Genomic DNA, 25,039 nt, shown 5'->3' with positions numbered 1-25,039 from the left:
TGACTTGTCAATTCTAGCAAAGACACATGCCAAACTCCACTTAGCTCCTGCCCTGTCTTGATGACCATAATAGCTTTCACAACTGCTCTCAATTCCAAAATCAAAGGTCAAACCAGAAGTCACATGCTTGAATACACTCTGGTTCCATTTTTATCCAGGAGCTGGGCTGGCCCTGCACCTCTTAATGGCAACTGGCATCACCTTAAGATGTCAACATATCTATTTGTATTCAGGAGACAGTACCAGCTGTAAAAAAAACTCAAACAAACAAACAAACAAACAAAAAACCCCACTTAATACCTTTACCATCTTTCTTCCTACCTTCCTCCCCTAATAATAAATGTAACTAATGCTACAGTTGGAGAAATTATTTTCAATTCATGGAGCAAAGACTGAAGCAGCTCTCATCCCCCCTCTGAAAAAAGTGAAATTGTGCTCTATAACTGCACCAGTTGGCAGGATTTGGTACAGAAAGGCTCACAAACAGCATAGTACTTCTGACGGGTTTATTGGTCACAGGCAACATTACAAAGCAGTTACACTGAATAATGCTGTCACAGTCATATCGTAATGTGAAGTTGCTACAACACATTTAGATTTCACACAGTGAAACTACTCGAGAAAAAAAAATTATGCTCGTAACATAAGATCAAGAAAATACACTTGGTTAAAAGAAAAAATGGTCCCAGAACTTCAGCCCACTCAAACTGAAGTTAATGGAAAAGCTTCCTCTGACTTCAGCAGGCTCTGAATCCAGCCTTCAGCACGCGCTGGCCAACCTATAAGGTCAAATGCCTCTCTGCTCAGTTACAGGCTCTTCATTCTTCCGACATACTTGTGCGTGATATATTTTCTCCTTTCTAAATGAGAAGACCATAAATGTGAAATTGGCTATACCAAATTTTGTACATAACAGAGCCAATTTTGGGTCATCAGCTTTACAGAGTGGGAGAATTATAAAGGTGATAATATGTGTTCTGGAAAAGGAGGGTGTTCCTACACTCCTGAGTGCCTGTAGCAGCTGTTTGTGTAGCCTGAAAGCTTCCAAGAAAGCTCATTACACACTTCTTCAGAATTTGCATCTCTGACAGCACCTGCATTCAAAAATGGGATTTCAAAACCACAGCTGACAAGAACATGTACCAAACAGAGAGACACATCTTTGCTTCAATAAAGCAGAATTTTTCATCAAATTTAAGTTTAGCTTGAAGTAAGATAATTACTTCTGGGAGCTCAGACATATACCTGACATGATTTCTTTTCATTAACAGGTGACTTGATGCATCCTACATCCACCCACTCAGAGGATGTGTGTACAACATAGAAACTGTGCCTCTAATTCTCCATCGGTGTTGAAGCCATCAGAGGGCAGCAACATGCCAAGACTTCCCAGCCAACCGAACTCCTCTAGCCAGGCATCTCTTCCCTGTGGGGGAAGGTTCAGTTACCAGTCCTACTGACCCCAGTATAGCTTATTGCATCATAACACTGCATTGTTTTAAGACACCCAAAGCTCAGAGTGCCATTCACACTTCAAGGAAAACCAGAGTGAGAAGAGTGCTGTTGTTTAGATTTCAATGGTCACCAAGAATGTAGCTCTTTCCCAGAACTGTATTTGCTAACTGTCTGCATTTTTAAAGTAGAATACTGATCTTCAACCATGCTTTATAAAATTCTCCCTCTCCAGTGCACATCAAAGATAACATCCGTGTTCGTGTCTCAAACTATGATGACCAAATGATGTTAACATAATAATGGACATGGTTCTACCACATCCAAGTGGGAATGACAGGCGCTGCCATCCTGTGTCACAAGCATAGTCCATCAGGAGTCCCTGAGATACAAATATGGCACCCACTCTCCTCTCTACTGGCATTTTGGTCAAGAGTTCTCAATAAAAGTTTCAGCTTATTTTTTATAAAAAAGGTTTCGTTAATTAAAAAAGTCTATTTACAAATCAGTTCTGACATGAATAACAACATTCCATAGGAAAAATCAGACTGTCTCAAAAGTTGGTAAATATGTTTTTAACTGTAAAATGTCAGATACTGGCTGTTTTCTGTCTTGATAGAAGCTGAGTCCAGTAAGTAATTCTATATCTCTGATCCGAGCTGTATGAAACTTCATTCTCTCTTCAACCCACATGGACTCAGACTTGCCATCCTATTGGGACAGAGGAGGAAAAAAAAGGGATTGTAAAATTATTTTTCTTTCTCCTGAGATGCATTTAATCTACTAAAAAGAGACATTTTGATGTTTTATAAAGACAAATCAATAACTGTTGGCAAGCATCTAACAAATGGAGTGTGCAGGATTATAGATAGTTAGAAGCTTGTATGAATTTAGTTCTTGCTGTTACCTCCTCAAGTATGCAAAACCTGTAGCTGCACCAGTTGGTGATAATGGGGAATAGCAAGTTAGGTCCAGCATCTATCTCCAGTATGATAAAAATATTTCTGCGAGCTGTGTCTGACTCTAATTCCTTGCTGCAGGGTTGGTCTGCACACTTTCCACACTTTTTTTCTGGTGTATAGGGAGTGTAGTTATGTGTGTTCTCACCACAATGCCAAGGTACCTGAACTAGAGGCAACCAGTGCTCTTCAGGAACACCTGTGTCTTCTCCTTCTGGGAATGCATTTGGCCTTAGCACTGACATTCTGTTGTGGGTGACTCCTCCTGGAAGCTCCTCGTCCTCCTTAGCTGCTGACTGAATCATTGCATTACAGAAGTCTATGTATGCATCACATTGATGGTCTCTGCATACTCTGACTCCACTCTGCTAACTCTAAGTTTTGCTCTTTGAACAGATCTATTTTCCCATTTGATCATATTCACAGACTTTGACATAATTCCATTTTCAAAAATATTGTTTTCTCTCTCAAGATGAGCATGCAGACTGTACCATTTGTACAGGCTCAACCAGTTAATCACTGATATCCAGTAGAACATGCTCAAGTCTGACTTCAGATATTTATGGGGGCCAAACAGACTACTTACTGCACAGCTTTCACTGTTGTCTTCTCTGTGAGGTATGATGAAAGACAAGGCATCTAGAGACCCTTCACATTCCAGAGGAGTTTCAGAAGTATTTTTACAGCTAGTCAGCACAATGAAGAAGTGAGTTGGAACTGGAACTTCTGAATTACCGGGGTATCTAAAATACAAAAGATCTTTCTGTAAATTCACCAAATCATACTTGCACAAAGATCAAATGACAACATTCAGCTATATTCAATTTATTAATTCACCTATTTTGTCCAAAGAAAGCTTTGGACAAAAGCTGAAAGGAAAAAAGCAAAGAAAGCTGGAAGGAAAATTCCAGATTACTATTTTTGAAAATCAGTTTTAGCTTGTAGGCTGATTTAAGTAGCAAGTTTGATGAGGCATAACAAATTGATTTGCCACAAAAATGTGTAAAACTCCAGAGGAGATGAAGAGTTCATTCCGAGTCCAGGAACCTCTCTGCCTGCTAGCTTGAACCAATTTTGCTTACTAGTGTAACCCACAACTTGTAGTAGAACATTGCCACCTCAGGATGTATCAACCATGCCACCAGGGATAAGCCCTTGCCTTGTCCTCGTCTAGAGCCAATGGCAACGTCCTAAGTTTTCAGGCAGGTAGACATCATTCCACGTGTAACAGCTTCTCTTATACTACATCTTCAGGTTTAGGATGACACATTCTGAAGGTGTATTTTTCTCTTTGTGCTTGTTGCTTCTTTCTGAACTTACTTTTCTGCTTAGGACCTTTTGCATGTGTTTCTGAAGAAGAATAGTAATTACTAACAGACCAGTACTGGAGGAAAGAAACAAAGGATGTGAAAGGTTCTCACCTTTTCAACTTTTCTGGGGTATCATAGAGCCCATCAGAGTCATAGTCAAACACAGGACCACTGACTACATTGACACCATTCCTGGCTGCAGCATATTCAGGTAGCAGGTGTTGATGGAAGTAGTTCCATAACACTGAAATACAGTAATGGAATCAGGAAACAACCTTCACAATAAAAACTGCTAATACAACTCTGCAGTTATTCAGTTGAGTATAGACAGATGTGATAAGCTAGGAAGACAAATTCTACAAGTGTTTACTGTTGCTAAAGGTTGCGTCCAACTGGGCAGCAGCATTCACTACACCATGTCCTGACATATCTAACCTATATAATATTTTAAATTAAAATTAAGAATTGAACAGCATTCCATTACAAAAATGGGACATCTATTTATTTTTCCAGGAGAAGTATCACAGTTATCCTTCTTTTTCACCAGGAATACGCTTATTTTCTCTCAGCCAGCCATCTCATGTTCCTCTCCCAAGAACCAGGAGTCATTTGCAGTTTGGAAGCAAGCACAATACCAGCAGTCTTCTATTCAGCTATGGACATAAAATAGGCATACAAATAAAATACCTTTAAATGCAGGATACATTGGCACAATGTTGCTGGTAAGCAGGGCATCAAAGTGAGGTTTCTTTTCATCTGTCATAAAATCTGAAACAAAAAAAGGGTAACTAATTACATGGATTTGTTACTTTCAACTTGTATTTTCATGCTTTTAATGATCAATGTCATTACATTGAGATGGAGCTGACCCAACTTCATTTTCCAAAACTGATGTGGGTGTAAGTGCTGACTTTAGTACCTGCCAGATTCCATCTAAAATAAATAATCTTCGTAGTAGCAGCAATTACACTTGTCAGATATAGTTAGCAAATTTCATGAGATTTAAAAATATCAAAACAGGCCTCTGAACTGTGGGGAAAGAAATAAAATTTGTGAGCGTCAGGCCAGCTTTCCCTGACTGAAGAATCTAGGCTTAAAGATAAGATTCTGTTGAAACTTTGCAAACTACATTTGATGTGGATGTTTAAATAACCTGCTAGTTGGTATTCAATGCAGTAAAGTCAATAAAAATACTTCCATATCAGGTCAACAACAGTTCACAATTTACCCATATAAAACAAAGTGAAATTTGCAATTTATCAGCTTGCTGGATTTTACTCAATGTCTGCATGTCCCTCCCAGTTTCTTCTGTGAGATGCCACTTTAGAAACATGGTAAGTGTCAAAACTTATGGGAAGTACTAAGTGACCTTTGACAACCCACCAACTGCTGAAGCATCTAAAATGCTTTCCTTTCTCATACGCTGAACTGAACTGCAAAAATTCAGCAATTACTGCTTCATATTGTGATTAGGTATCAAGAACACCTACAAAAGACTACACCTGCTACATTGCAAATCATGTAAATCAGATATGCTATACAATGAAGACAAAGTACTTACTTGAAGGAGCAAGAAATGCATAAGTTAGGCGAGGATGATTGTTGTAAAACAAACAGGTCTGGTTATGATTCTGTGAAATACGAGCATCTTTGTGTAAACAGCTGGAGGCAGATCCTGTAGGAGAAATCCATTTGTCCTGTTGAACGAGAAGAAAGTATCAGTGTGAAAGCTGACTAACAATAATTCTCTCAGTATGAGAACTCTAAATATTTAGCTGCAGCTGCCTTTAAGAGTGTGAAGGGCTTAACTAAGATGCAAGAGTCATTCCTCTTATGTCAGTGGAAAACAAGCCCTCCCATCCACTTCATATACCTTGGAAATAAAGTGAACAGAACTGCAGCATTTTAGTAAATTATAACATCTTATAAAAGAGAATCTAGAGGTGCCATTAAAGACAACCTGATTTACTGACTGATAGATAGACTCACATAATTGACAGACAGATGTGTGGGTCACTTGTTACAGTAACTGGTTGCTTCACGCTGCTACCCTCAAAACATTTAGGATCAAATAAATCTTGCCAGAGTTCAGCTAATTTAATTATAACATTCATTATTTAAAACCTATGATTCTCAGATAATCAAATTTAAAACTATTTTCTGCTATCTTAACTCCTTTTAAGTATGATCTGGCTTTTAATTTTTTTCTGAATGGGAAAGGCCAACTTGAAAAAACTTTCATTCATCAGATCAGTGCTCTGCACTGAACAGGTGTACCTTAAGTATCAGGTTCAGGACCAGAAAGACCTTCTTTATTTTCACCAACCTCTTTTTTCCCCCAATCAGGATTACATTCTGAGAGACGGATCATATCCAGAGCATGAACAGGTCAAGATTGTCCAGAGCTTACTTTTTCAAAAGGATCCTGCCACACTACAAACTGCTTTAAGAAACCCACATTGAGGCCAGGTTTTAAGGACAGCACTGACAGACTGCTGTAGCAGACCTATGCAGTGCAGTCTCCTAGGGGTTCCATACCAATGGCAATGGACTCCTCACTTCCTGGTGGATCTGCTCCATCTCATGGCAAAACTGTTTCACTCTGAGAAATGGAAGAGTCAAAGCCAATCCCTATTAGCAAAGCAACCTCACACAAATTTCCACTGTATAACTTATGTGGTTCAGCTTAGTTCCCTGGGAGATAATATCACAGACCCATTTCAGCTGGAAAAAGACCTCTAAGATAATTGAGTCCAGTCTTTGATTGATCATCACCTTGTCAAATAGACTGTGGCACTAAGTGCCAAATCCAGTGCTTTCCTGAAAGCCTCTGTGGATGGTGACTCCACCACCACCACGGTGACTCTCATATCGCGAGCAGATACAAGAAGCCTTCAGGAATAACTGACACTCTAGATTTTTACTTTTCAAGGTTGCTTCTAATCTTTCCTCTTACACTTACACCTTTGCCAACAGTGTACGCGCTCCACAGAGACATCCTGTAGTCCCTGCTGTACCCACTCACGTAGCGGTAGTGGTAAAGGAGGCAGTAATTATGCTTTTTCTGCAGAACCCTGGGCCGTCCGTAGGGTAAATTAAGTTCCTCTGTCTTCTCAACTGCAACAGAAATAGTACTTACTGGTTTTCTGGTTGTTAAGTACCCTTCTCTTTTATATACCTAAGGCTGCCTTAATTTTCAATTGCCAAGCAAACAGAAGCCATGGAAATGGGACACAGAAAAAAAATTCATTATTATATCAAAGACACAGTTTCTATCATAAGGAAACAAATTAAGTGACGTAGCCAGTATAAAGAAATCATTTAAACTTGTACTGCACAAATTAAGCTTATATTTGAACCAAAGCCTTTTGCCATTAAAAACAGGAGATAAATTTAAGTTGCAAAGTTAAAGTCTTTGTTCACTTTGTGTCTCAGTTTAAAAATGTGGAATCTGCTTTTATGTAACATGTAGATGGGAGAAAAATCAATTCTGGTGATTTGAAATTACTAGTTCCGTAGAAACCACATAGTTGTATGTAAAAATGCATTTAAAAGACTAGGCAATACAGAGACCTAAATAAACAATACAGTGAAGTAGTGGATTGGCTTTTCAGCTGTGCACAGACTTGCTACTTTGCCTTTGAAAATTCAAGTATTTACAATCATTACATGACTAAAATGATAAAGAAGGTGTCAAAGTATATCTTCCATTAAATAGGTCCCTACTATCCACAAACTATTATACAATTTTAAGGCAAATTATTTACATGGGCAAACAATTGAGCAATGAATGTGCAGGGGTTTTTTCCACAGTAATTCCACAGCACAAAAAAAAAAAAAAAAAGAAAGTGAAGATTATTACAGTTACTTCTCCACCCAAGAGGGAAAAACAATTTTTTTTTCATAAAAGTAAAAATGCAGTTATAATTTTTTGTCTTTAGAGACTGTCAAGTTATGACAATCAATGAGAGAACATGCAAATTGAATTAATTAACTCTATATAGTCTTAAGGACCTTCTAGGCTGTTTATTAGAGTTCTTTCATCTGTGAAATGCTTTTTATATCTAATTAGTTCTTAATCAATACAACTCATAATGAAATTATTGATGTTAAGACAGTGCTATACTATGTTTACTGATAATCCAAGACAGAATTCTACTGCTTCAAAAATGTAGGTTTAGAGTTTTAAGTTCCTATCTCTACAAAAGAGAACAGAAATATGTAATTGTGCCTGGCCTTGTCAAGTTTCTTCAAAGCCAGGTTAAGCAAAGCCCTCAGAGTTCCTTGGAGTCTGTTTTAGCAAAACCCCTCACACACTCTGGGGAAAACACATCGTGTCATTCTAACTGAATTTGATTTTGTTGCTCTCATGAGCCTTACAATACTGAAAGACTTAGTTTAAAAGGGTTCTGGGATGCATTTTAAAATGATGACCTGTCATTAGTGGAAAAGATTCAAGAAAGCTCTATCCAGTCTTTGTTTCAGCACAAATGACACAAATGAACAGAAGCTTTGAATTAGCTCTGGATAAGCAGCAAATACTGGACCCTCCCAGTATTTGTTATGGCATTTATTTTCCATTCTTAATAATAGTGATATGTAGTGAGGTGTTGCCAAATATACTTTATTTGCATTAAATTCCCAAGGCTTCATGAATACATACACACAAGGCAAAGTCTCTATCAGCCTATTTCTGACAGCCTAATCTTGATATCATCTATTAATGCATTAGCACCTGGTTCCATTTTGACTTACAGTTTTCATTATTTACCTGTTGTTTTACCTGTTTCATGCTCAAAATAGTTTATTTTGTTTTATGGCTCATGAGCACATCTACAGCCTTCCAAACTGTAGCTTAAACATGGCATGTGTATGTCCAGTGAATGGAAATAAAGCATAAGTAAAAGAAGTAACAGGTCAAGACCACACAACAAACATGTAAAATGCTCCTTATGCCTCATTAAAAGTATGCTGCCATTCTGGATATCATTATTTGCATTGATTTGTTATCAGGTACTTCTCCATACAACACTCTTGCTTCCTTTGCATTCTGGAATGCTCATTACTTCAGTACTAGAAAAGTCAAAAGTAGCAGATAACACATATGCCATAAAGACACACGTATAAGGATACAGATTTACCTGAGAACAAATGTTCAGGAGGACTGTATTCAAAAACATGAGATTCATAGAATGGTATGGGCTGTAAGAGACCAAAAAGACCATCTAGTTTACACCACCCTGTCAAGAGCAGGGACATCTTCCACTAGACCAGGTTGTTCAAAGCCCCATCCAACCTGGCCTTTAACACTTCCAGGGGTGAGGCATCCACAAATTTTCCAGGCAGGACAATAGTTCCAGCAAGTATTTCAAAGAATTTTCACATTATTTACTTGAGAGTTGCTCTGAAGTTTAAAAACATAAAATGTTTGATGACTAATAATTTTGTTGTTGCAGTTAGATTTTTAATTTTATATTATTATCTGAAATTCTTACCTTCTGTTTCAGTAAGATTTAAACGCTGATGAAAATCCCTTATTGGCAAGCCCTATAATTATAAAGGAAAAGCAGTGAGATTCTACAAAGTGCATTATGAGTCGGTACCACACTTAGATGTAACTTCTGTCTTGCACGTTATACACGCACAGAACTCACTGACATGTAATGGAGAGGAGCTCCAGAAACAAATTGGTTTTGCTACAAGCAAATCTACAGGCCTGAAAACCACAGCCCAAATACAATATTCACAGAACAGAAATTTCAACATAATTAAGTGAAGCAAGCAAGAACTGAATGCTTTTCCCATTAAGCTGTGGGGTTTTTCCAGGCTCTTCAGAGATTAATGTGACTTAACATAAGCAATCTGCAAAAAATTAATACACAAATACAGACTAGCACTCACTAACCTCAAGCAAGAGTTGATTTTGAAACCAATAGTAAGAGACTGTAAAACTATCTGTAAAATGCAAAGCCCCACTCTTTGGATACAATACAGACCTCTGCTTCCACAGCTTTAACCATTTCAGTGCTTACCCCTGTCCTGCAGGAGCAGCCAGGGCTCACTGAAAAGGCTCTTTCTCCCACCACAGAGCATTCAGAAGGATGACTTGTTTCTTTGGGATGGTGGGGGATGTAAGCAGGGTGTTTTAATAGATGGTTTAGGCGTCCGTGAGTTCCATTGTTTGGGGCTGGTTTCAAACCAAGCAAATCTATGAAAGAATTCAAGTTATATTAACAGGAGGAGAAAGATTGTAATACATAGTGATTACATTGTGCTTACAAGTATGGATGAGTCAAAGCTTTACTGCTTGCTGTTCATAACAGGGAAAAAGAAAAACAATGTAACCTCTTTAAAAGGAACCACACATGTTCTTAGCTAGGGTTCAGTATGGTACTAGTAAGGTAGGTTAGGCAAGGTTGAATACATCCACCAATCTCAAGCATTTGCAGTACTCAAGTATTTTCTGGATCAAACTCTTTGGTAGTATTTTTCTTCACACAGAAGCAGTATAGGTTCTAATGAGAGAGGGAACCAGGCAGGAAATAATGGAAAACAGGTGAGGACCTCAAGGGGGATAAATGAACAGAAAGTGGTAGGTCTAGTGACAGGCTTTTGGAGAAACCACAAAACACAAAATGAAGAAGGGGCACAGGAATAAGGAGTCACAGTAACACAGTAAGTGTTTGAAAGAGGGGGAAAGGAGGCTTCTTTTCATGACAGTAGAGAGATTGTGAAGCAGCCTTTTTAGTAGTAGTGAGTCAAAGCACCAGCTCTGGAAACGCCAGAGGAATACACAGTGTGACCAGTGGAAAAGAGATATACAAGGCAGCCTGACCAGTAGATCCTAAACTACTGTTAGTCATTTAGAGACGGCCCTTTCTCAGAAAAACAAACAGCTGATTTGTGAAAATAGGTAACAATTCTTAAGGGTGAGTTTCTGAGGACACTAAACAATCTGTTATTAGAAGATTTACAATGCCCAAAAGATACTATATTTTACTGAACAAAACTGACCCCCATTCTTTGCACTTACCACACATTAAATTATATACTTCAATGTTTTCAAATGGATCAACTTGAGTACCAAACTTGAATCCTGGTCCAAAACCAATAAAGATAGCCTAGAATTTACAGAGAAAAGTATAGTGGAATTCTGTTTAAGACAAGTTGAAATGAACATTATCTTCATACTCAGAGGGCATTTTCTTCCAAGAACTTAATCTTTACCAACACATTAAGTATCAAGTCAAAAGCATGTGTTTTTCTCTTTTAAAAAAATAGATGTATAAGAATAATTTTTAAAAGCAGTAGAAGAGTATTAGGAAACCCAATTCTGTCTCATTGATGCCTTTAGCCATTTATGACATGCCTTGCTCCTCTCTGCTTTTGAAGAAATTAAAAGGTATTTTCTTAAATGCTTTAAAAGATTTAATGGAAATGTTGATCCAAAGTAACCATCACGTATCACATCCTGTAAACAATTTGAAAGTTTTTAACTTGGGGCTATAAAAACATCTGTTGGTAGCAATGTTTTAAGTGGTTTAAGCCATGGTAGGATCGTAGGCTTCCATGCCTGGTCTGCAGCTGTTCTTTCTTCTTGCACCATTTCCTGAGCTGTACTGGACCTGATCCAGGAATTCTGCCAGCTCAAAAAACCTTTGCTGCCTTTTTTTTTTTTTTTTTTTTTTTTTTTTTTTTTTTTTTTTTTTTTTTTTTTTTTTTAATTTTTTTTTTTTTCGGTTCCTGCTGGCTCTTTTCCTTCTGGTTCAATTCCCCAACCTACTTGACATTGCAGCAGGCACACCAATCTTACACCAGCATACTGCAAGGTTTGCAGTATGAACAAAGAGGAAAGGGCAAGCAACTTCTGCCAAAAACATTGTTTTAAATCTTGTCCTCAGTCATTCAGCTTATTTTTGATGAAGAGAAACAGATTGCACACATCTGTGGTATCAAGATACTGAATGAATAATGGATGTTTTACACTGGATAGCACATCCCTTGGTAAGATCTCCAAGCTCTTTGCAAACAGTGTAATTGTTTCAGATTTCATAGCTGTGTGGCAAAAACAGGCTAAAACTCAACACTTAACTCCTTTTTTTGAGATTAAAGCATAACACAGGGCATTATTTTGCAACTGTTGTTGATACTAGAATCTGCAGGCCAATGTACTCAACCAGCCTAATTTGAACCAGATGAGACAGGGACATGCTACCTCCTTTCTGGTGTTTTCAGTAATTACAGAGAAAGAAATGTTATGCTGCTATAATGTTAGCCACAAAAAGGATAAATTATATCTGTTTTAAGACTTGTTAGGGGTGCTATGAACTGACAATCCCAGGTGTGGTAAAAAAAATCTGAATGGAGTCAATCTACTGAAAAAAATTGACACAGTCAAACTACAGCAGAGAGAGGTGGAATACACTTGGCATCACATGGCTTGCTGATTGCAACCCATTACTAGAAACACTATTGACAGGTTTTCCACTGTCAAATCAAGGAAGAAGTATAAGCCTGGAGGGTTAAACTGATACAAGAAAAGTTTTTTAAAGAACAGTTTGATGCTAACACTATATAGTTCTACAACACATTAAAAAAAAGCTTTTAAGAGAGAAAATTTTTGAAAACAAGTTTCATGAGAAGACCTACAAAGTCCACGTAACACATAGATTTCTCTGTATAAATGCATTTACACATATTCACTGTAATAGTTCCAACTACCTTATATTGGTTTGTGGATTTTAATCCTGAAAACAGCTTTTTGAAATCAAGAATATTGGCTTTCATTTTATTGATAGCAGAAACTAAGGCAGAGGATAGGTTGACTTCCCCAAATTAGACGAAACTAGGGATCTGATTTCATCTTTATCCATGATACTCCCATTTTTCATTAAAGATAAGAAGTTTAAGACTCTCCTTGTTCATGTGGGTTATCCAGCACATCACAATATTAGCCCTATAAATGTTTCATTTCTTTAACTGCAGATGGAATAATACCATAGATCTTTAAAAAAACCCCAAAAAACCCTCAATACCCAGCAAACACAGCCTTTGGAAATAAAAGGAAGTAAAAACAAGAGCTAACATAAGCTTAAACCTCACCTGCATATTAGGGAAACTATTGTCTGAGCCATGGAATCCACCTTTGCAGCTTTTAATCTCAAGTGGTTTTCTATTAAAAAAACACAGTTTATATAACTCACACCTTTCAAATCATATCGACATAAAGTACATTCAGTGATGATGTATTTACGTCTCTGTTTAAAGAGACTTAGAGGATTGTCCATAGGGAATGAGAAGCCTTTAGTGTTCGGGAAAAAAATGCCTTTAAAATCAGAATGGTAATTTTCTCTGCAAATGTTATCCCTTTGGAATTTTCATGTGCCCATCAGAGTCATTTAAAGTCAAAGCACATGACATGGAAAAAAAAAATCATGTCAGGATAACAGATTTTCAGTTCACTGCCACTTTTGTTACAACTTTACAGTACTTACGTAAGTATATTCTCAATTTTTTCTAATAAAAACACTAATCTAATTTAGAGCATTTAGACATTAATCCTACAGTCTAATAAACATCCAGTCTGTGCTAGGTCCATACATACTGTGTAAACACATAGTTCTGTTAACCCAAACCTGATCTGCACAACTTGCAAACATCTACAGTGTTACACAACAGGACTTACTGAACAAGTGCACTGAAAAACTCTTCCATTATGAAAGTCCTGAAGTATCACAGAGGTGCTCAAAATCAATACCATTACAACAGATACCACTCTTCTGGGACTTGTACATTCTTTCCTCAAAACACATAAGGTAATTAACTACCATGGACTCACTAAGTTCAATGACTGACAAACTGATTTACCCTAGAAATTATTTACATGCTCTGCTTTCATGGACTCACTTTGGAAATTCCTACAGCATGGCAAGATGTGCTCAAGTATCTGAGAGCGAGGACCTTAGCTTCTAGCCTGCCACTACCTCCATACCCAGTAGGGAGAATACCAATAGCTGCCAGTTTAGGATTAACCCTCCCCAGGCCAGCAAAACTTGCAGAAAAAAGCATGCATTGTTCCTTTGCAACATCTCTTTGCTATGACAAACAAGAATGTCACACTCTAACAGCTTATCACCACACTCTAAGCACTTGGAAGAGAAAACAGGAACTTATTTGTTGTACAGTTGGGTACTGAGAACTGCAACTTACCGAGCCAGCTGCCACTGGGAGTCCAAATAAAAGTGCAGCGGTTCGATGCGGTCATTGTGGGAATAATGGAAACGCTTGGGCAGCAGCTGCTTCATGTAAGCTTTGAAAGGCTGGTTCGGTTTTATGCACTGACATGTTTAAATTAAAACATAAGGGGATTTTGGTGAAATATGTATTTTGTGCCACACACAGTTCTTACAAAGCACATCAACTGCAAATGGTCTGCAATAACTTCCACTAAGAGCAATGTAACTCCACCAGGTTTGGAGTCAAAAGATCTGGGACATATGAATGAATACTTAAATCACAAATACTGAGTGGTTTTGGATTCAATAGTTAGCAAAAGATATTTAATATTGCACTATGGACAAAATTTACTTTTTTTTTCTTACAGCCTACAGTTGTACAGAACCAGATGGTATTGCATAGAATTAATAAAGAATTACACTAAGACGTGAACATCATGATACTTTCACAAGTGATAAGAGACTGTCCGGTGCAAAAAGTCTACAGCTCGGTAACAGAGATGGTAACAGACATTTAGGGGTTTTAGACTGATCACTCAGGGACAAATAAAATTTTATGAACCAAGATCCATTAATGATTTTAAAAAGGAAAAAATACCCACAAAACAAAATCTCTTCTGTAATACTGAAATTTTTGAAAACTGAAGTCATCTATACAAACAGCTTTGTTCTCACCAACAGCAGTGTCTGCACAAATAAGAGGCAAACAGATTACGGTGCAGGGATGAGAACAGAAGCCAGGGACAGAGCAAAAAAGCAAGTCCATTAAACTGCAACTGCCTGCCCCCCTCCCCCCCCAAAAAAAATTCAATATCCTCTCTCAAAGCTGTGTATCAAAAAGGTGTGAGCAAGAAAATCCTGTGTATTGTCCTTGCAATAGAGCTGAGCTTTACACTGACATGGTCCTCAGCTAGTATGGTCCAGATATATGAGTTCTCCAGCTGGAAGAGCAACACAGTGCAGTAAAATGATCACAAAGCCAATATTTCCTGCTCAGCCTGATAGCCATATGTCACCTTATTCAATTTTCACCTTCCCCAGTGTGGAGGTACTTTTGTTGTTGCTGTAACCAAAGGTCACACACAGAATCAATTGGGTTGGAAAAAACCTCTGAGATCATCAAGTACAATTCTGATTGAACATCACCTTGTCAACTAGAAAAAGTTCTTCCAGATGTCCAACCTAAACCTTCCCTGGTGCAGTATAAGATTACATCCCCTCATCCTGTTACTGAACCAAAGTACAAGATAGTATGTAAGTTGCCCAGCAAACAGCTAATGCTATAAAAAACCTGTAATGTCAGCAGGAATTAAGATAGAGCAACAGATAAAACAACACTTACTGTGAGGTTTCTGACAATGCCTTCATAATTAACTGGAAGAATCATATGTAAGTATTAGTCACCTAAGTTAAAAAAGATCAGATGTAAAATAAAAGCATTCCCATCACATAATGCAAATGGTAAGTTTCAATAAATTTCTGGGCATAAGAAATTATTTTTCCAGATTGAAAACCATATAGAGCAAGATAATCTCTATCAAACTGTCAAGCTACTGTTTTTGTCAAATTTTAATGCAGCCTCTCTTCCCCTTATTTATTTGCAGCTTTAAATGTAAATTACATTAGTTAAACTTCAGTTAATTTTATTAGCTAAAAGTTAAGTATACTTACATGTTAAAGTATATTAGCCACAGTTACAAAAATAATCCAAGAAGTTTTCAGAAAAGAAGCAACTAAATGCTGTGTTAATGAAGGTGACTTTTTCTTCGCTAATAGGCTTATGAAGAAAAAGACACAAATGCAACTGCCAGGACAGCAGTCTTGTGTACCAAATGTCCTTAGAAAGAAAGCCAAGCACTAGCTGGCTAAGTTTCAGGTGCTTAGGCTCAAGCCAAAAGGGACCATTACATCATGTAATTTGACATTTTGTGTAATACAGGCCCACTACATTTCACAGTTACACTGTCCTGACTCTGACATCCAATACTTGACTCAAGTACCTAAAGGATTACCCTGGCAAGAGAACCATTCATAATTCCTGCACAGCTAAATGCACTGCTACAAAGGCAGCTGTGCTACCTAATGATAGCAGTGCACACATCCAAAGGAGGAGATGTGCTACTCCTCTTCTTCCTGAACTTCTCCAGTTCTGAAACTGCATTTCACTCCCATGTTCTCCAAGTAAACATTTAAAACAGTTTAGAATAGCATCAAGCAGCAAAGTAAACAGGACTTAAAGTCACTGGGGTTGAGGTCTACAAATTTTGAAGGGCTACTGTGAAACGTGAAAAAAATCTCCTGCATTCAACATTAAAATGCACCAGAAATTGCAGGGATTAAATGTTTCCCTAAAATAAGACTGCTTAACAAATTAGAATTTAAAATTTTTAAGTATTCATTGATTTTTACCCAGTTTTATTATTTATATTTACTTGCAGTTTACTGTCAGTCCATTTGGCCAACTTTTTATAACCAGATAATATTCAAAATACTATATAAATGACAGTAAAAATTTAAATTTCTCTAAGACAGAAATATTGCAAATTTATACAAAACTTAATAAATTAGGAAATGAGGTGAGGCATGAAGGGAGGATTTTTGGGCTGTCTTGTGCTCATGTGATCTTATTCAAAGGAATGCCTTTCACAAGGCAGGAGACATTTGCAGTTGGTAACTCTGAGGCAGCCCATAAAATGTTTTTCTCTATTTGAATGTGGGATTCAAATATACTTTCAGACTTGGAAAGTCAAATGGTCTTTAAAAACCCAAGTGCAAACACTACTCATTATTTCCTCTTCATCATAGCCAGGTTGTCCCTAGTTGGCATTCACTCAAGTTTACTAATGGAATACGTGGATCTTAAGTTTGTATTTGTAAAGTACAAAAACATATGACCAAATACCAAAAGTTAGTTTAGCAACTACATACAAGAGAAATACTCATCTGGAACATTATTAGGTCTTAGGCGAGCTGCAGGACCAGGTACAACTATGAAATCTTGAACATTGTCCAGGTAGCTGTTCAGATATGCTGTTTTTCTGCAGCTCCCTACTTCCATCCCTGTAAAAGGAAACACATTTTCTTTTAAAATGGGAAGATCAGTATAGAGTCACCGTGCCAAGAAGACATGAAACTTTAGTTGTACAAGTCAGAAATGTAATTTCTCTGGTCTTTTTATCAGCAATCCCAAGGCATCTGACACAAGGAGACCACAAGACTGATGTATAGAAGATAAAAAACCAAGCACAGATAAACACTATCAGCCGTTTCCTCAGCTGAGAAAGACTCTCAAATTCAAAAAACAGACAAACTTTCTTCTGTAAAGGGAAAAGAGGCCTTATGAGCCTAAGAACAGTCAGACCAAACACTGATTTATTATTGATTTATTGATAATAATGTTCAGTACCTATCTAAAGAAACACCCAACAAGCATAGAATTATTGACTGGTCTTTCTCTCAGTGCTCTTTATCAGTTTTTGGAAACCAAAGGGCTTATTGCTTATAAGTTCCTTATTGCATTTGAACTCTTACTTTAAATCATTCCTGGCAGGTTTACCCTCCATTAATGCCATAATTTTTTTAAGCCTGTACAGATATTTGGCTTGCATCATTCCCTGTGGCAATGAGTTTTGCAAGTCAATTTTGTGCTGCATGCAAATATGCTTATTTGTCAAGAAAAGAAGCACAAAAAATATTTAAATACATATCTTGTAGAAATAATTCCAGATATACAGAAAAGCTAGAAAAATAAATCGAAGTTCCATATTCACAGACTTCTAATAGCATATAAGGGAACTGATAATGGAAAGGAAGATATGGCTTGTATTTTCAGTGCCTCAGCAGTTTGCATCTGTTGCTGCACAGTGTCGTTAAAAGACAGAAGAAAAAGAAATCTATTTTTTTACAGTTTACATTTTTTATTCTATTTATCACCTGGCAATGGTCACAAAAGGAATTAGAAATAAAATATGAAAATTACTTAATTCCTCCCTATGTTCTCCACTTCTTTATCCCCTAAAAAAACAAAGTCTCTCACACTGATTACCTTTCGTATCATCTAGAAAATATAAAACATATTTTATCAGTATTACTTGCTTTATTAACCTTGCCAGAAACATACAAGTATAAATTCAGAATATTACTTTATAAAGACAGTTCTTCAAAGTTCTGATATATGTTATAAAATCAAATTTACCATGATCTGATACAAAAATAATGTTCAGGCATTTATGCAGGTTCATTTGCTTTAGACCATCCATCAGCATCCCTACTATTTTGTCCACTCTCTGTAATGCCATAATGACCTGCAGGACAAAAATAGGAATGTAAAGTAAGTGTTAAAAATACTGTTAAATATGTCTAAATAAAAATGAGAGGCTCCAGACTGCATATAAACTGCACTGTTCAGAGTCACCTCCACCTACAGAAAACTGTCTGCACCTACCCTATACAGCCCATAGCCCAATTTTTTTTCTGTCCCATACTGCACCATGACACAGCTACACATTTTTGTGTTATTTCAGTTGCAGATGTTAAGAAAAGAAGAAAAATCAAAACAAAACAAAACAAAAGCATCAAACAAAAAACCACCTCGCAGATTATAACCAGCGAGGGTGGTTTTAAAGTATGAAATTGAGGGTGCTTGTTGCATTGTGCTTAGGCACAACCAAGGGCAGCAGGAAACACAAAGGATGCAGATGCTGATGTCTTGGATAGAGCAGAGGAGGCCAAGTCTGTCATACACTTCCTCAAAATGCCTGTTGGGGATTGGAGCAAACCGTCCTTGAAACTGTGCTCTAATGAGACTAATGAGACTAACATCCAGTCAAACCACTTTAAAGAAACCGAAAAAGCCAAACAATGAACTACCTGCACTGCGTGTGATCAGGGCTGTGGTCCCAAGCTCATTTGCAGAGGTACAGCACTGGAGTTACTTTTGAATACTTGCTAGGTTAAAAAAAAGTATTTTCCAATGAGGCAATTCTGTCACCTCACTGAACTACTAGTACAAGCTGTCTTGCTTTGTATCAACTATATACAAATCCTCAGGATCTTTCTCTCCAGAGCATTCCTGGCATACAGAACTTTAGATCCACTTATCAAGCAAAGAGAAAGATAGCCAATTTAATTATGTTCCCTATATTGCAGTTCAAATTATGGCTGCTACTTCCTGACACAAATAGCAACTATTCAAAGCTCAAGAGGTATTGGCAAGAGCTTTTTTACTCCTGTCACCACTGAAGCTAAACACCTACTTATGATGCCTAAACTCCCTGACTGTTCAAGAGGGGAGAATTTTACAAAGGTTCTGAATTTCCAAGAACTTTTTCCCTTGCATTTTTCAATTTTTTTTTTTAAATGTAAAGCTATTCAGTACTTTTTAAGACAGTAGCAGTCCCAAAGACTTCTTACTAAAGTAAGAAATCACAGACTGATAAAATAAATCACAGACTGTGATGGGGCCAATTTTCCTTTTATCTGTCTCTTTCTAAGAAGGCATAAATTATAACTACAGGGAGATAAAGCCAAAATCCACCTAAACTTAGCACAGAGACTGGGGAGAAAGGAATGACAATTGTAACATGAATACTTCACCACCACAACTTAGACATTGTTATGCAAACCCCTGTTCTTGCTAAATTGAAACTACACAAATTTTCTGTCTCCATTCCCCTCCCCTGCCAAAAATCAACACGAACCATTACTAGGAGCAGATAAAAGAACATACAAGACATACCTAAACATGTACTGGTAATTGAAAACTTATTGAAATAAAGGAAAAAAAAATTAGTCTTACTAAATAGGCTGTCTATTATATGCTTTATATCAATGTTAATCATGGATGGAATGTCTACTCACAATGTTTTTCCTAAAAAGCATGCTTCACATGATCTCAGTTACCTAACATGAATTATGGAAGTTACAGAGTCAGAACAAAGCTTCAAATTTAAAAAGAAAAAAAAAAATAAGAAACTACAAAACTACTTACTCCGCTGCTTACTGGTCCAAACTTATGGCCCGAGGAATCTGGTTCTTCTAAATACAGAGTGTAAAAGTGTGGTCTATATCAAACAGTACCAAAAATGTAATATTTTACATACATGTTGAGACAGTTTGAAGAGATTATACTTCAACAATGGAGATCAAATTTTGGAAACAACATTGTCATTCACAGAAAAAATACATTAAACTGAGAGATGAGACTTAATAAAAGTTTCCAGTCATATAAACTGGCTTGCACTACCTAATATTTTAATATCATTAGAATAAAGCATAAGATACTGTTTAAAACAGAAATTGTGTTTACAAAGTAACTTCTTGCAATATCACTCAAACAGGAACTCACTCACAAATATATACCTACCTTTCATCTTCAGGGAGCTGCAGCCAGCGAAGGACGGTCACTACTCTTTCTTCAAAGGGGATTGAGCTGCATCAAAATAATACAATGTCAACCAACCATGTATTTCCAAGAGCTATATCTTTTAGCCATACTTTACCAAAAAATCATGGTACTTTAGCAGAAAACCAGAATTCATTACAGGCTTTTTAGCAGGATACAAATTTGTCTATGCTAATTGCCTGTGACTCTACAGGAGTTAATGGTCTGATCTAAACCTCCCTTGAATATTGTTCTCAATATGATTAGAATAATGCCCCCAGTAGTGCATATGCTTATTATACAAAGCAAAAAATTGGCCTCAAGGTGTGAAGTCACACGCAGGCTTTTATTCCTATATTATGTTTTGAAAAACTCATGGTTTAGGAGTGATGTTGGGTATTTTAAATTTAAATAGGTTGAATAAAAGTTTCTTGTACTATATTATATAAGTAGAACTCTGCACCAATTACTGAAGTAGACCAACAATGGTCTACTTGAAAGCACGTTGACCTTTAATAACATGAGGCACCCACAAAGTAAGTATTCAGTGTTTAACACAAGTTCAAGTAACAGTGCATCAGTTCCTAGGGAAGAAAATACAGGCAGCAAATCAAGAATCAAAAATTCCATTCTATATGAAGGATGTAAGAAGAGAAAATTATCCTAAGATAGAAATGAGAAGCCTGATTTCTTGGGCAAGATTTGAGATTATTAAATAAATGGTGATTTTATTTATTTTCATCAAGCAGAAAATGTTTAATTGCAGTGAAGAGCAATCACTGAATAAAATGTGAGTGCCTTAATATTTTCAAAATATACAATGAAAATAATATTAAATTGGAACAGCTTACCACAGTCAACAGTAAAACTTTAGTTTTCATGGACAGTATCACATCAAAGCCTGCTTCACTCATTACAGAAGTTTGGATTGAAATATTCTACACCAGTAACAAAAGGTTTTTATAAATAGAAAGAGCAAAGCACTAGAGCTTCAAAGCTCGTTATGCTTAAAGCTGATTTTTACACATCTTACCATTAAAACATGTCTTGAGGAATGAAAATATAATTAAACAAAGTCTCTACATTACACTGAAACAAAGTTAATTGGATCCTAGTCTTTTTTCCCCATTGTACAGAATTATTTAGAAAAGTAGGAAAAAAAAATGTTTTCTCTGGCATCTATCCCCCAGCAATCATTAAAGTCAAATATTCCTCTGAGATCCAGGTGTTTACATACCTATTGTACACTTCATACAGGTTTGGAAAGGTTCCATTCACTGCTACATCAGAGCCAGGCCAGAAGAACGTCGCTGCTTTCAGCCCTTGGTACATGGCTGTGAGCCAAATCTGCCGGAGAACATTCGCCATCGTTGGTGCCCAAACAGCTGAGAGACTGCCAGGCCACAGCCACCCTCACCAACCCTGCACCCCTCAGCAGGACCAGAAACTAACAGGTTCAGGAAGCACTCCAGTCAATCTTGCCTCTCAATGCTAACTGCAGCCCAGACACATCTTGTAGCCTGATTCCTTGTGGCAAACACTCCCACCTCTGCTGCTGCAATGCCACAGAGAGCCAGGACAGAGGTAGGAGCCATTAGTAGAAATACAATGGTAGAACCACAGCTGAACACCAGAAAGGGGAAATATCTCAAAAACAGTTACATGAGAAGGGGTGGGAATATTCCAAGGACCTATGCCCTTGGAATATTCACACTGTTGACATATGGAAACAGCATGTGGTCAGTTCTTTTGATTTTACTGGTGTTCTCATGGTTTACAGATTTATGCTTTCTGTATGTTTCCTGCCTAACTCATACATCACTCTACTCTCAGTGGCCTGCAAGTTCTACACCTGTGTGTTCTTTCCTCAGGCGAAAAAACCCAACAAAACAAACATAACAAAACAAAACAAAATCCCCAGTCTTCCCCACATACTAAACTGTTACATCTGCTCCCTTGCTATTCTTCAGGCTAGCACTTTACTCAAACTTTTCCATGCAACTCCATTTTCATGGCAATCTAATCAGTTTTGCCACAGGTGTATGATTGAGTTGAGACAATTTCTTTTAAAACCACATCTTTAGACTTACAAGTAATTTAAGCACAGCATAAACCTTTATTAGTGCTTCTTATTACTCAAACTTACTGGTCTGTTGATTTCCTCACAGAAGTTGAGGAAATGAGCATGAGCAAGTTTTTAACATGAGCAAGACCACTCATGTTAAAAACAGACCAAAATCTGTTATCTATATTAGATATTTTAAGCCAGCATTCTCCTTAGGGAACATTCCATTTAAGTTCAACAAAACCTGTTACATTTTGTTTCATTTTTTATTTTGCAGCCCTAGTGCGGCAATTCCGAGTGGTGCTGAGTAACTCTTCTTGGCTGACTTAGAATTACCCTCTGTACTCTTTCAACATCACTATGCATCCAAGTGATATTAAGTAACATAACAGTACATTCTCAGAAAGGCACTAATACTTACGGGCTGGCCTTGGTACCACTGTGGATTGAACTTCTCCTCACTTTTAAGGGTGAAGGACGCATTTCTTTTGGGGTCATACATCTTGTTATCAATTATGCCATGAGATTCAGGATACAGCCCCTGTAATTGAGAGCATGCCTTGCTGAAATGCTCTAAAGAAAAAGAACCTTACAGCTAGTTTAGACAAATACATCCATTGAATATTGAACATCCATCCACTCTACTGGTGACTTCTGCTCCATCAGTAGCACAGGACCCAAATTTAGCAGCATCATTCTCATTGCTTCCAAGCCCTACTTTCCAACCTTATTTGCTTCTCAGTGAGATTTAAAACAAATTAGGCACTGTCCTTTGGGATTAAACTGAAAGACACTGTTTGAATTCACACATTTGTTGCATCTTTAGTACCACAGATAAAGCAATTACCTATGCTAGACCTCCATCACATGAGCAAAAGCTCTAGCTCTAGAAAACTATTATATGAGCAGTCAAAAAAGTGCAGGCACTAGATCTTGGGTAGTTTCAGCAGGCTTTGTACTCTGTCTTTATGCAGAGCAGCTCCTTTTTACATTTATAAGGCATAAAACATCACCACCATTAGGACTTCGCTACTTTTTCACAAGAATGAGGAGTGGAGATAAAGCTCTGTACTGTACATATCACATGGCTGCTGGGCATGATTAATGCCATATTTGCATATTTAGTCACAGAGATTTGCGAGGATTACACAATCAAGCATCTCATTCCTGAACTTGTGCTCCCAACAAAGGTCTTGAAAAGCTGGGAAGATAAGAAAGTGCAGGTCCTAGTATTTGATTGAATTTTAGTTGTGGCATTATGAAACTAAAAAGGGATTCTGGCCCTGCATTTGTGCTGGAAAACCTCCATTTTTCTTTTTCCTCCTATATGCAAGAGGTGGCAAATTTACAAGATCAGCTTTGTGACATTTCTATGCAGGCTTGGGTACAGTACATCACAAAGAGCCAATGTCAGCATGATGCTCAGATCTCTCCTCTCATTTCATACCCTTCTTTTCATCATGCCAGGCTACCTTAATGACGTGGAATAAGGTTGGCAACTTAAGCAGTCAGGCTGCTCCCACTCCAAGTGAGGAAACTGCAATTTAGTGGAAATATTTACACAAAGGAGGAGTTGTAAAGTGATGTGAACTTTTGGCTATATGGGATTTTTCACAGCCACTCTTGCAAGGACTGGATTTACTGACATTAGACCTGACCACTTAGCTGTAGTGTTATATAATAACTGTTATCCTAAATTACTATATTATATAAATACAATTATATAAACATAATACATCATTTTTCCTATTCTGAAGGGAAATCAAATTATTTTAATAACATATCAAAACATGTTATTCCCTTGGAAAAAACTTGACAATGAACAGTAGTGGAAACATAATATACAAGAATTCTTACTGTGACAATGGAGTAATGGTTGGGAAAGGTTTTTGAAGGATACACTGGTCTCATACTGGAAGTGTATGTTCCACATTTCTCTAGAGGAAGTAACAAAGAAAGTCAGCAAAGTTACTGAAAAAAAAATCTTGCAAGTTTCTCTCATGAAGATGTACACCTATTTAAAAAAAAAAGCCAGAATATATTTCCAGAAAATTTTCACTTTTCAAAATTGTGGACTTATTAATTCTTAAATTTTCTTCCCATATTCATTTACAAGCTAAATGCCTATTAACACAAAATTTATATATGCCTAATGGCATATATAAAAATGGCATATATTGCCTGACTGCAATGATCACATGAGCAAAACCTACGGCCTTTGTGAAAAGCATGTACAGATAAGACAGAAAAATGAAATAAATCATACCCTCGAAAGTTGCCCTGGTATGCAAAAAGTGCAGTCTGCAGCCTGAGAGCAACCAGACATTTAACCCTGGGTGCTTGCAGAGGTGAAGTGGCCACTGGCACAGTGGTGCCTGGCTCTCTAAGTTATCTATCAAATCACTGCTTATTTTGCAGTCTTCCTTTCTTGTTTATGGGGCTTTTAAAATATAAAAATAAGCTCTTATTCTAGGATAAATGTCAAAGTTTTCTTTATCTCAATATAAAATCATATGGCTTTAGGGAGATTAGTGTACAGTATTTGCTAGTATGAAGAGGCATTAGCAAGACTAAAACAATGGGGCAAACCTTCTTTAAGGGGTCTAAATTTCCACCAGCAAATGTGTGGGCCACAG

General features: G+C 37.2%; 1 protein-coding gene across 1 annotated transcript in view; it reads right to left on the bottom strand.

The window, feature by feature from the left end:
* Positions 1–472: 472 nt before the first annotated feature.
* The window catches only part of ENPP1 (ectonucleotide pyrophosphatase/phosphodiesterase 1), a 53,278-nt gene continuing 28,711 nt past the window's right edge, over positions 473–25,039 (bottom strand). Inside the window, exons 7-25 of the mRNA XM_063390024.1 lie at positions 24,261–24,340; positions 22,825–22,944; positions 21,576–21,685; positions 20,321–20,386; positions 19,946–20,018; positions 18,152–18,260; positions 16,885–17,016; positions 15,299–15,330; positions 13,931–14,058; positions 12,824–12,893; positions 10,755–10,842; positions 9,754–9,929; positions 9,217–9,268; positions 6,684–6,838; positions 5,283–5,418; positions 4,409–4,489; positions 3,833–3,965; positions 2,998–3,154; positions 473–2,163 (exon numbers count right to left, since the gene is read on the bottom strand). Coding sequence (XP_063246094.1) covers positions 1,996–2,163; positions 2,998–3,154; positions 3,833–3,965; positions 4,409–4,489; positions 5,283–5,418; positions 6,684–6,838; positions 9,217–9,268; positions 9,754–9,929; positions 10,755–10,842; positions 12,824–12,893; positions 13,931–14,058; positions 15,299–15,330; positions 16,885–17,016; positions 18,152–18,260; positions 19,946–20,018; positions 20,321–20,386; positions 21,576–21,685; positions 22,825–22,944; positions 24,261–24,340 — 2,066 coding nt within the window. The 3' untranslated portion in view covers positions 473–1,995. The remainder of the gene's footprint in view (positions 2,164–2,997; positions 3,155–3,832; positions 3,966–4,408; positions 4,490–5,282; positions 5,419–6,683; positions 6,839–9,216; positions 9,269–9,753; positions 9,930–10,754; positions 10,843–12,823; positions 12,894–13,930; positions 14,059–15,298; positions 15,331–16,884; positions 17,017–18,151; positions 18,261–19,945; positions 20,019–20,320; positions 20,387–21,575; positions 21,686–22,824; positions 22,945–24,260; positions 24,341–25,039) is intronic.

This window comes from Prinia subflava, chromosome 2 (assembly GCF_021018805.1).
Source record: "Prinia subflava isolate CZ2003 ecotype Zambia chromosome 2, Cam_Psub_1.2, whole genome shotgun sequence".
NCBI classification, from domain to species: Eukaryota; Metazoa; Chordata; class Aves; order Passeriformes; family Cisticolidae; genus Prinia; species Prinia subflava.
The sequence above is the reverse complement of the archived record's forward strand: the minus strand, read 5'-3'. Positions and strand labels throughout refer to the sequence as shown.